The sequence below is a fragment of the Xenopus laevis genome, chromosome 2S, assembly GCF_017654675.1.
Source record: "Xenopus laevis strain J_2021 chromosome 2S, Xenopus_laevis_v10.1, whole genome shotgun sequence".
Taxonomy (NCBI): domain Eukaryota; kingdom Metazoa; phylum Chordata; class Amphibia; order Anura; family Pipidae; genus Xenopus; species Xenopus laevis.
The window spans coordinates 86798031-86810869 of NC_054374.1; the positions used below are offsets into that span (position 1 = coordinate 86798031).

Consider the following 12839-nt stretch of genomic DNA (forward strand, 5'->3'; position numbering starts at 1 on the left):
TTCTAAGCAGCTTTTCATTTGGTCTTTATTATTTATTTTGTTATAGTTTTTTTTTTTTAATCATCTGCCTTTTTCTTCTGACTCTTTCCAAAACGATAAACGATAAAAAATAGACAATGGAGAGCAATTGCTACTTAGAATTGGCCATTCTACAACATACTAAAAGTTAAATTAAAGGTGAACCATCCCTTTAATGACCCATTAACTTATTTATGTGTGTGTGTGTGTGTGTGTATATATATATATATATATATATATATATATATATATATATATATATATATATATATATATATATATATATATATATATATACACACACAAGCATCCCTGTTTAACAAAATGAGTTTTGGCATGGAGTAGAATATTATGGGGCATATATATTATGTGGTGTAAAAAATAAAATAATAGTAGAAATGATTTGCAGCATAAAATTGGTGTCATTTGTAATGCATCTTTGAGTAATTTCTGCCAGAACTTACTTACAAAGGTCTGAAACAGTGTAAAATAACAGCAGAAAATCCGGCGTTCACATGGTATAAAACATCACACACCATGATACGGTCGCCATTTATTTTACACAGTTATTTACACCTTTTTTCTTGCAAATTTATTTTCACACGGCATAATAAATAGGCCCCTATAAGTAGCTATAATAGTATTGATAGGATTCCTAGTATTCCTGATTCTGTGTAGCAAGGGCAGAGATAACTCAGTTTAGTGAATCATGAAATTTGAACATTGGCAATGCTGTAAAGCTGGCATTCTAGAATTCTTTGATGGAACAGACAACATGGTGTTAGTCATGGTGGTGTAGGGGTTAGAATTCGAGTTTCTCATTGCTACAAATCAACTAAATTACCTTAGCTACAGAAGGAATTAAGCTGCACAATTACTTTGACTTGTTCTGTTTCTATACACTGCAGATATGTTGTAGTACTCTGTCTTTTAATCTATTCTGGTAGGCCTTGTAAATGTAATACTACATTGAAAATTGATTTATTCTTAACTAGAAACAAAACAAAGACAGCAGGTCTCCACTTGAAGAAGTGCAGAAGAAAATAGGTTGCAGACAGATTTATGTCTGGTACCTCAAAGTCCATTTTTTTCCTACATAATTTCTTATTTTACAGGTTCAGACTAAACCCTTTTTCTTTATTAACACTTGAAGAACAGAAGCACAATAATTGCTGATGAAATAAACTAGGTATAAATCTGCATGAATGCTTACATCTGTATTTGCACATGTTCCTGCACTCTGGGCCTACCTGATATCGTCTTTGGCAGGGCATTCATTTCTTTTCTTCCCCATTATAATAAATATATAATAATTGTAGTTTGATTATAATTCATATAATCCATCAATTCAGGAGAATAGCTTGTTGCTGGGATACAGGTGATTGTAGGTTATGAGGATGTGTCTGTAATTTGAATATTAATTGCCTGCTTTAGTTTATCTGGACTCTTCCAATAAGCTCTGATAACGAGCAATCGAAGGCTTGTTTTCATTGTGGCAGGTGACAAAGACGTAGGCTCTGTTTTTATGAATGAAGCTGTGACATATTTAACAAGTACAGCAAAGATATATGCCTTCCTTTTCTATGTAGACTCCCAAAATGGATTGGACAACACTTATCAGAATATTGCACAAAGGGCATGCTTTACTTCTCACTTTTGAGCAAAGACAACTGACGTTGATTTTCTAATCATGGTTACAAGTTATAAATCTCTCCATCGTGGCAGAAACAATGCCTTCATTTATATTGATTCCATTGCAAAATTACAATACAATTCCTTTACATTTAAACACATTATTTATCAAAGAGCAGTTGTATTTGTATTAGTAATATAAGTTATACTATCCATGCTGTTTAAACAGGAGCTCTGCAGAGATAATTTGGGGTAGTTCACCTTTTTTTCCCTTTAATTCCAACATAACATCAGAAATAGCAACTTCTTTCCGTTGCTTACTATTATGCTAAACTTGCTAAATTGGTTGATAACATTTCTTAGAAGTAACAGAGGAATGTCAGCAATTAATTCATTACCTATAACATATGACTACAGTAAAGCTCAAGGAGAATGGTTAGTAAGGCTGAAATTATTGCTAATGAGCAAATAGGTTAGATGTGATACAGAGGTGATACAAGGAATAGTCTGGCAACTACATTAGTTGCCATTGGCGATGATTTTTACAAACTGTGCAGCTGGTGTAGAAAATAATAATTAAGAAGGTTGGTAAGACTTGAAGCACTCTATGGGGGTTATTTATTTAAGTCCGAATGCTGAAAAATTAGAGTCTTTTTTACTGTAAAATTGGAATTCTTAGTGGAAAAAAACCTCAAATTTTTCGAGATTTACTATACCTGGAGGATGCAAAAAGTCAGAATCTGAAAATACTCCATCGTCAACCTGACGAGGTCCCGTAGAAGTCAATAGCAGAGGTCCTGTTTGCAATGTGAAGATATTATGGTCTGTGCTTGGTTTCGTACGATTATTCCGAACATTTTGGGCGTTTCCTGAAAAATTGGGTTACTGAACTCATCTAAAACAAATGCTCAGTAAAGCTACAATTTTATTGTCATTGCTACCTGTTATTACTCATCTTTCTATTCAGGCCTCTCTTATACATATTCCAGTCAATTTGGACCCCAGCAACCAGATTGCTGAAATTGCAAACTGGAGAGCTGCTGAATAAAAAGCTACATAACATAAAAACCAGAAATAATAAAAAATGCCAATGGCAAATTGTCTCAGAATAACACTCTCTACATCATACTAAAATACAAGCTACTGTTTTATTATTACAGAGAGAAAGGAAATTTTTTAAAAAAATGTTGATTATTTGGACAAAATGGAGTCAATGGGAGACAGCCTTTACGTTATGCAGAACTTTCTGGATAACGGGTTTCAGGGTTAACGGATCCAATAACTGAATGTTATTTATGCATGAAATGAATAACCAAAAGTGCTGTTAAAGCTTATATATATAGATAGCCCATCAAAATGCCGGCATGCTTGGGTGCAAGGTCTGCGGACATTCCACACCACTCAAGAAGGATCCACACACACAGGTCTTTTTAGAAAAATTTTAAATAAAAATGTTATTGTTTAAAACAAAACTGACTCTTTGGCCGACCCTAATATAAATCATACTTAGAATTCAGTGGTGTCAAATGTCCAAGGACTTTTATTTTGTAACCTGCAAGAATACATCTGAATATGCTTCAGGAAAAAATAGCATTAAAATGGTGTTGAAATATCATAAATAAGCATAAGGCTAACCAGACGCAGCTGTGGGGGAAATCCCGAAAATACAGCAAAATAAATGGAGCATAAAGAGCCTTGGCCTCTGTAAAGTAATTATTAGAATGAACATGCCTAAATGAGCTAAGAAGCAACTCTACCTTCCAGCATTCTAATGCACTTTAAGCACAGCATGGCAGGAGTGAGCTGATGGCATATTCACAGGCCAAACCTTATCAGTGTAATGCAATTATTATAGTAGAACAATAGAACGATATTGTATTTATGTTTCAGTTGTTTTCATGAGGAGGGAGCAGGAATAAAATTATAAAAGGCTTAACTGGGGCATAGCTCACTCAATGATGATTATTGGACCTGTAATGATTGCATTTATATCATCACAGTTATCATCTCTACATTTCTTTGGAGCTTTAGGGCAATGATCCACTGTGCTTTATGTGCATACAAAGGTATTTTTGAACATTTATACATGATTTGAGTATTTTAGCAGACAATTCTCAGTATTGTCTATGGTAGGGTATTTATCTGGAGCGGGAGACAAATAGCACTGTGTGTCATTGGCCATATCTGTAATTGCAGAGACAAGATCAGGCAATTGGTGACAGAATACAGCACTGTACTATAACATTCACAAGCTGAACAAAACACATTTGTATTATGTATCAGGTATCTGTATTGCAAGCGTTTGTAAAGTACTGCATCTGAGTGGAAAAGTACTGTTCATTTACACAAACAATATAGAGCTACAGTAGTGTTACAGACAAAAGAAACAGACATAGTAAAAGCCAGTGTAACTTCAAGGTGTCTGCTAAGTGCAGCATATTCTAAAGATACGGCTGTGTAGTTCTTAAAGAAGGAATTATCCAGCCCAATCTTCCCTCCCTTGGGTGCTAATAAGGCATGACATGTAGGGAAGCCAGCCATAATGGATTAGTATAATAATTTACATGTCACACTATTATGCAGAAACAGTTCATCAGTTTCAACTTTCAAATATGCTGAGGTGATCATGACCAGTTTACATTGAACATGAGAACAAAGCTATGGTTAATTGTTTACTAATGAAAAAGCAAAGGATGCAGTGGGGTGAAACAAGCACAAAATGTTCTGTACTGTATCAAATCAAAGACAGGCTCAGTACAAGCATTTCCAACCTGCAGCCATCAAGTTCTGTATATCTGTGCAGTCCACTCACAGCTGGAGGGCTGCAGACTTTTCTTATTAGCTCCGGTAGTGGTCATGAAGGCCATGAAGCAGAAATCTCTTTGGCTGCCAATGGCAAACTGAATTTGTTTGCTAATTAGCACTTGCACCTAGAGCTTATGCTTCATAGTAACAGCCTGGCTTATTCAGGCTCACATCATTATTACCACCAAATGATAGCAATGCATTCTTAATACAACTGGCACCTGCAAGCAGAATGGATTTACATTTACAACATTAATAAATCTACTGGTTGCCCATATCAGCAATAAATAGCAAGAGAAAAACACAAATGAATGAGATATTTTGCTGTCTTTTTAACTTGATTCACATTTGAGCATGTACTTGATTCACATTTAACATATTTTGCAGCTCTATAAGAATAATGTAGGAGCCTTCATTTTACAATTACCATTCTCATATATCTTTATTATAGACAATTTATAAGACAAACCAACTGGAGGTATAACTTTATTTAATTGCTACAAATTTGAATAATAGCGAATACTAAATGTATGATTTTGTACAGAGATATCAAAATGTCCTGTATTTTACTCTTTGTATGTCTTGTGGTTATATGCTTATTTCTTATGGGGGGGTATGGATAGTAGACAAACGGAAGGATATTAGAAAAATACCTCACGCACAATAGATATCAGAAAGCACAGTCTTCTGGCAATTTTCTAAACACTCCTCGACTGAGCTGCACTCCAAAGTTGAATTTATTTGCAAATTAAATCAGTATAGGCATTAACAAGTAACTACATTTAACAGAGCAGTTAATTTTTGAGGTATTTAGCCCTTGCAATTATATGTAAACCCTTGCATTTTTTAACTAGCTATTTTCCCTTATTGTTATTATATTAAAGTATGCTTTAAAGCTAAACGTTTAATTGATTATGCTGGTGTGTCATTCTATATATCACCATGTAGACTATAATAGCCATGGACTGCCATAGATATAGCATCATGCATACCTCCCAACTGTCCCATTTTCTGCAGGACAGTCCCGATTTTGACAGTTTAACCTGTAGTCCTGGCTTTTTATTAAAAAGTCCCAAATTTCTTTTTGATCTCCTGCACTGACACCAGAAACAGATACAAAGTTGCTGAAACTTTATTAAAATAAGAGGCAGTGAGCCTATAACAGCAGTTGTACTTCAATACATTTGTAACAATTTAAGATGAGTAAAGATACAATTGTATCGATTATCGATTTGGGAGAACTCACAGCTAAATGGGCAATTTCACCTTTATTAGCAAAACTGTTATAACACATAAAACATGGCCCTAAAACTCTCAGAAGTGTGTTCAAATTTTCATAACCTGCCAAATGTTGTAAAATGTTAATTAGGAGGTGTGGTCATAAAATGTGAGTTTTCACATTTTTTTCACCATGCATACCACAGCAGATATATTTGTCCCTCTTTCCATTTTTTTAAATTTTGAGAGGTATGCGTAATGTATAAAAAACAGCAGTTTCTGTCCAAAGGCTGCAGGTAGGGTTGAGGTTGATAGGTCTACCTTGCAGTTCCAAAGCCCACAAGTTACTTTTAGTTGGAATCCATGAATGGGTGCTGGATACAGGATCTGGTGATGTATTGACACCATAATACCAAAAGTGGCTAAATCTGAAGTTGTCTTCTGTCTTTGCAGCGGTCTCAAACCTGGATACAGAAAGCAAACTGGATGTGTACTACAAGTCCTCCTGGCATCAGCAGAGGAATATATTCCTGCCAAACACGAGGCCCCCGTGTGTGGAAGAGATGCACCGCCATGCCAAGCAGAGTTTGCGTTCAATGCGGAGAGGTAAGATATGTTACATGCACACATCTATATTTGGGTTATAATATATATAACTGTAAACTGCACAAATAAATGTTTTGCTTCTCTGTGTGACATGTTATTGTTCTCTATATAAAACTAAGAAGTGGTAGTAAAGATAAGAGGATATTGTTATATGTAATAGATAGATCTTTCAGTTCTCAGCAAGGGCCTTAATGTTATACTTATAGCAATCATTAATATACCCACATCTTTTCTGATGCACTTTCATTCTCACCCATTTGCGTGCAAAACTAAGTACTTTCTGGTGGTCTAACCAAACCACAAAGTATTTCATAATGATAAATTACATAATTAACTTTTCTTAAACTGATATTTTGCAGAATGTAATTTAATGAAGACACTGAGTTGAAATCATTATCAATAGGGTACCATTGCTAAAATATTGCCAATAACACAAGGGCCACTAGGTGTCACCCTTGCACTCTCATTCATAAAACTACACACACACAACAATTAAAATTAGATTTATTGTATACATTGCCCCTCTTTGAATTATTAATTATTCCGATTGGTAGGAATTCGTATGCATCAATTAGGTCATGTCAGAAGAAATTGTTAATGATATATTTTTCCCTTACCACACTGTTCTGAAGTTGCTTAAAGGAACATTCAATGTAAAAATAAAAACTGGGTAAATAGATTGTATGTGCAAGATAAAAAATGTTTCTAATACAGTTAGTGAGCCAAAAATGTAATCTACAGTAATCTAACATAATAGCCAGAATACAACTATCTGCTTTTCAGCTCTCTAACTCGGAGTTAGTCAGCACCTTTGAGGGGGGCCACATGGGACATAACTGTTCAGTGAGTTTACAGTTGATCCTTTGCATGCAGGTCAGGTTCAAAAGCAACAGTTATGACCCATGTAGCCCCACTCAAGTCACTGATTGGTTACTGCCAGTGGAAACCAATAGAGCTGAAAAGCAGGAAGTAGTGCTCTGTTATGTTATACAGTCACTCCAGTCTTTATAAATTACATTTTTGGCTGACTAACTATATTGGAAATATTTTTTATTTTGGACAGCCTATCTATTTACCCAGTTTTTATTTTTACACTGAACAATTCCTTTAAGGTCAGGATGATTAAATGGCAGTGTGGTAATCCAATGAAAGAAAAGAAACAACACAAGCATAATGTGTGGTGGCATTTACTGTTATAGGAACATGCTTTAAATAAATAATGAAAACATTTAATTATATTAAATATAGTTTCCATGTAAAAATACCTTGTTTTGGGTGTTTTTATTCCACCTGACGGGCAGCTTTTAGTATGCATTGATTGTTATTAAACATTCTCAGAGGTTCTCAAGAGTTATTTGTATTATAATTACTTGAAAGTGATAAATAAAGCTTTTCTGCCATCTTGTGGAAAACAGTATCAAGGACAGTTCCCGGAATCAGCTCTGTTAATAGAAGATAATTAGATGTACCATGGGCGAAAAACTTGGACTATAGTCTCTCTAATGCTTTATGAAAAAATGTTATTCTTGATAGTCTTTTAGCATTGTTTGCACAGATTATATGCACTGTACAGTTTAACGTTTTTGATTTTGGACTGTTCCATTAAATCCAATTTTTAATCTGACAAACAGAGCAACGGATCCGGGCAGATAATAGAGAAAGACGGTTTCAGGGCTCAATTTTTACAGCCCCACCACTTCCCACATACCCAGCAGTTAATAATCTGAAGAGACGAGAATTAAAAGAGCGCCATGTTGTACAAGTAAGCCTTTACTTATTATTATTAATAACCTGTATTTAACATATTCCACAGATCTGTATAATTAATGGGTTTATGCAAAGAACATACAGAATTACATACATAGTGAACAGTACAAAAATCGGAAAGCAGACGGCACTTCTGAAAATGGGGTTTATTGGAGTTCCTGCTGGAAAGACCTAACGCGTTTCGGGAGTTATCCCTTAGTCATAGGTTAGCAGTTCACTAGCAACAGCTCGGTTTTTTATACAAAAGGTACTAGTGCCCTCTAGTGGGCTTTCAATAAAATTACACCTTTATTTAAATCCATTAAAAACTGAAACAAAGTAAAACAATTAAAAAGAATTCTTTGAAACAATATTCATTAGTTAAAACCAAACAAACTGTAGAGACAAATATTGTAGCGAGGATAATTCTGGTACGTTCCCCCTCCTAAAGGGGTCATTTTTAACGGGAAGGCTGAAAAAGTTTCTGCGTGTCACATGCACCCATCTAGGCTTTCTTTTGTTTACTTAATTGTTTTGATGAAAGTCAATGTGTTTACATCTCTAATATAAATAGCTAATATCATGTCTGTAGTTTAGACCATTAGGGATCCTAGTATCCAATTTGAGGATCCAGAAAGCCTCTCTGAGGTTTAATCTATATAATATCACCTCCTCTGATGGGGACCCGTACCTTTTCAATAACTTTCACCCTTAGGTCTTTTAGACCATTGGGTGAGCATGTTTTAAAGTGTCTGCCAACCGGGGTGCTCTCTTCTCTATTGGTAATACTTCTGATGTGCTCCCTTATCCTTTCTTTCAGCATGCGGGATGTACGTCCCACATACTGTTTGTTACAATGGCTGCACTCTAGAAGGTATACAACGTTTCTAGTATTGCAGTTATAGAACCCTGTGTTTTTGAAGACTAGTACCTTTTGTATAAAAAACCCAGCTGTTGCTAGTGAACTGCTAACCTATGACTAAGGGATAACTCCCGAAACGCGTTAGGTCTTTCCAGCAGGAACTCCAATAAACCCCATTTTCAGAAGTGCCGTCTGCTTTCCGATTTTTGTTGTGTGTACAGTGGGGACACTGTCTGACTGAGCACCTGGCCTGAGGGGAGAGCGGTGAGCTGTTTGCGGTCCTTTTTTGCTCTTCTGTCTACACATAGTGAACAGTACCTGATAAAAAAGGTGAAGAATTATATGTTGCAGTTAGCCAAACTGACAGTTTGGCAAAAGGGTGCCAATTTCCTTTGATGGGCAGATATTTCTCCTAGGAAGGCACAAATTAAGGGTAAGAATGCCACCCAGCCACACCTAAACCTTGCTTACATCTGGAACACTAAGGACTAGGCACACAGGCAATTTTGGCCATTATTTAAATCTACGCTCACTCTGCCCCTGTGCTCCAGACATAGAAACAAAGGATGCACGTACATACCTACCTACGTGCATGCGTTCTGGGGTCTGGTGGGGGGAAGTTGGGGGCGACAGGGGACACTGGCCTAGGGGCGCCCTCAGAAGAAATCTGGGGCTGTACAGTATTTACCTCATAGGGCTCAGGATCAAACATAATATTTTTGTATACTGAGCAGTCTGATGTATGGATATGTACAAAAATCACCAAAGTATAACATTTGTAACATGTTATGGGCATTTTGAGTGCCAGTATGCCAGTAGATCATAAAAAAGAAATACAAAAAATTTAAATCTACTGAACACAGTGTTCTGCGTATCAATATTTTCAGCAGTGACCATGCAAAGTAGACTTATGTGGGATGGCTCTATAAAAGTTAGGGATGCACCAAATCCTAGATCCCTAATGAAAAATTTGGCCAAATCCCTAATCCAAACCGAGAGCGGCGGGAAACTTTTTTACCCTCCTTGTTTGTGTTCAGCCAGGCACTTGGATTCAGTTGAATTTTGTTGAAAAAGGCCGAATCCTGACCAAGTCCGGAACCAAACCCTGGATGTGGTGCATCCCTAATTAAAAGCAATGGAATTGTACATTGTTTTCATTTATACAATGTATTTGGAAGTATGCTAGTACAATACCTCTAAATATTTTTATTTTCTAAGCTAGTATAGCCCTGGGCAGCCCCCGAACCTCAGTGACCTGGACTAAAAAAAGCCCTGCCTTTTTGTACATTATTTCATTTTCTGTTTGTTTGCCATTTTTATTTTAACATTACTATCATACACATGTGAGTTGTATGCTCTGCACCATTTTTTCATGTACGCGTGTTTTAATGTATTTTCCACATTTAATGTTCTTAGTTTAACAGAACCCGTTCGTACTCCCCTACTGAATGTTGCCATTTGACCCCATGGAGTAGAAAGGTATTGAAAATCAAGCAAAAATAATTGTTGCTCTGTCTAACTGTTACAAACACTAGCAAGCTATCCTTTTCTGTGTGTGACCTTTGCCTTTATCTTCTTTTCTTAACTCCTCTTATCAACACTTTACTCTCATTTTAATAATCAAAGCAAAAATGGTTTAACTGTAGATTGAGGCTACATCAGTATTGACATCAGGGCCCTGTTTGTAATGATACATTTGTCTGAGGCAGTACTTTACCAGAGCAGCAAAAACCTTATCCTCCTAAATCTGAGACATAGTTTTGCTCTCTGCACTAGCAAGCTGGTCCCCCTGAACCCCATCCAAGCACAGGATATGTGAGTGCGGTGGGCAGCATCAGGTCTGCGGGCCCATATGGCAAAACAACGGAATCGTGGCAAACTGAGAAGTTAAAGCAACTTAACGTTGCGAGGCAAACATATTATATTATTTAATAGTATTCAGTTGTTTAAAATATTGTCTCACTATGAGGGATTCTGTTAGAACTGTTTTACAAAAATGAAACTTGGACTTTTATATGCCTCTAAATCTGGTCCTTGTTACATCCATGGCCCACAGCATAGCATAAAATACCTAGATATTACTGGGACAGAATGTGAGCAATAGATCACAATGTGAAAAGAACTGAACTGTGTAAGTATACCACAGTCACATTAAACACATATATAATTATTTTGAAAAGGTTCAGCCACGCGCCTTCAATTCCACCCAAGAAGTTTAATTTAATGTAAAAGTAAACGTTTTGGGTCAGTGGAACCCACATTTTGATCATTAAAACTTGATAGCATATTGAGTGCAAACAAATTAACTGAAGACAATTCAAAAGCAATGATAAGTATTGAGACTATATGTGACCATTCACTGGCCAATCCTGTATGAAATACTGAATGTTCCCTCTATGCTGTGCACACAAATTTTGAGGCCAGCGCACACAGCAAAAATAAAAATTAGAGGGAACATTGGAGGGGCCTAACAAGTTATGATCACCATTCTGTTGTTCCATTTGTTCAGGCTGACAGCTTTATTTACATAAGAACACCAGGAAGTAAAGAGGAGCTACAGCACTGACCAATGGTACACTGGTAGATCACATTTTTAGAGCCGACTAATATCCATAGTACAAAGGTTTTTATATACTTAAATTGATTGCGCAAGGTGTCTCTCCAATTTGAAATGGCCTAATTGGAGGTGTCCACATATACTTTTCAAAATTTCAACAAAACCAGATGGGACTTATCCTCCAATAGTATGGGCCCAATTATTTGCAAAATACACACATAATCGTATTAAGGAGTAAAGATAAAAGGCAATATTTATTTAACTACCATGCCACAGATACTTAAAACCATTTAAAATAAATAAAAAACAGCGCTGCGCTGGGTTCAGGGATCCCTTTAACCCCAAATAACCACTTATAAAGAGGACTCCTCTATGTAGGATTTGATGGAAATTTGATTATGTCTAGGTGGCTCAACAGCCAGTATTCCAATCAAGCGTTAGTAGATACACATGTAAATCCAATTGTTCATGTGAGGGAACGAAAGTGCATCCTTATAATTCACATCCGCAAGATATTGCAGAGAAGAAAATCCTGGTTATATAACACTGAATAGCGTGCTGCAGCTTAGTGAAGGTTACTATCTCCCGCGGGTACAATAGTCCCCGTGATGGTTTGCGGTGCAAAGCCAGTATATCAGGTTTAATGTCTTTGCGGGTAACTGGATTTGCCAATGTCTACTGTCCCATCCATATATTTACAGCCGCCTATTGCTCTCAGTGGCCAGCTGAGAGGTTGCGGCTTCGTGATACTGCGATCACTGACAGTCACCGTATTGTGCCAGCCCAGGTGTAACAGTTATCCCGGCTATCACCAGACCCGAAAATAAAGGTATACAGACCACGTGTCTTTGAGAGTTTTTCACCCGATAATTTCCGCGTTCCATCAACTGGCAGGAGATCTTCTGTCTGCGCACTTAAGTTCCCAAAATAGGGGAGCAGGGTATCCCAAACGATTCAGTGTCAGCGCTGTGCCTCGACAGCTGTTTCGCCACTCAACGTGGCTTTGTCAAGAGGACCTCCTGAAGATCAGAAGATCTCCTGCCAGTTGATGGAACGCGGAAATTATCGGGTGAAAAACTCTCAAAGACACGTGGTCTGTATACCTTTATTTTCGGGTCTGGTGATAGCCGGGATAACTGTTACACCTGGGCTGGCACAATACGGTGACTGTCAGTGATCGCAGTATCACGAAGCCGCAACCTCTCAGCTGGCCACTGAGAGCAATAGGCGGCTGTAAATATATGGATGGGACAGTAGACATTGGCAAATCCAGTTACCCGCAAAGACATTAAACCTGATATACTGGCTTTGCACCGCAAACCATCACGGGGACTATTGTACCCGCGGGAGATAGTAACCTTCACTAAGCTGCAGCACGCTATTCAGTGTTATATA

General features: G+C 37.0%; 1 protein-coding gene across 2 annotated transcripts in view; it reads left to right on the plus strand.

Moving 5' to 3' along the window:
* Positions 1–12839, plus strand: part of LOC108709625 (Nance-Horan syndrome protein) — a 121163-nt gene that overhangs the window by 92492 nt on the left and 15832 nt on the right. The window contains exons 2-4 of one of the 2 annotated variants that reach the window (XM_018249644.2): positions 6127–6279; positions 7911–8041; positions 10304–10366. In XM_018249644.2, coding sequence (XP_018105133.1) covers positions 6127–6279; positions 7911–8041; positions 10304–10366 — 347 coding nt within the window. The remainder of the gene's footprint in view (positions 1–6126; positions 6280–7910; positions 8042–10303; positions 10367–12839) is intronic. The other variant, XM_018249645.2, reaches the window with a different exon arrangement.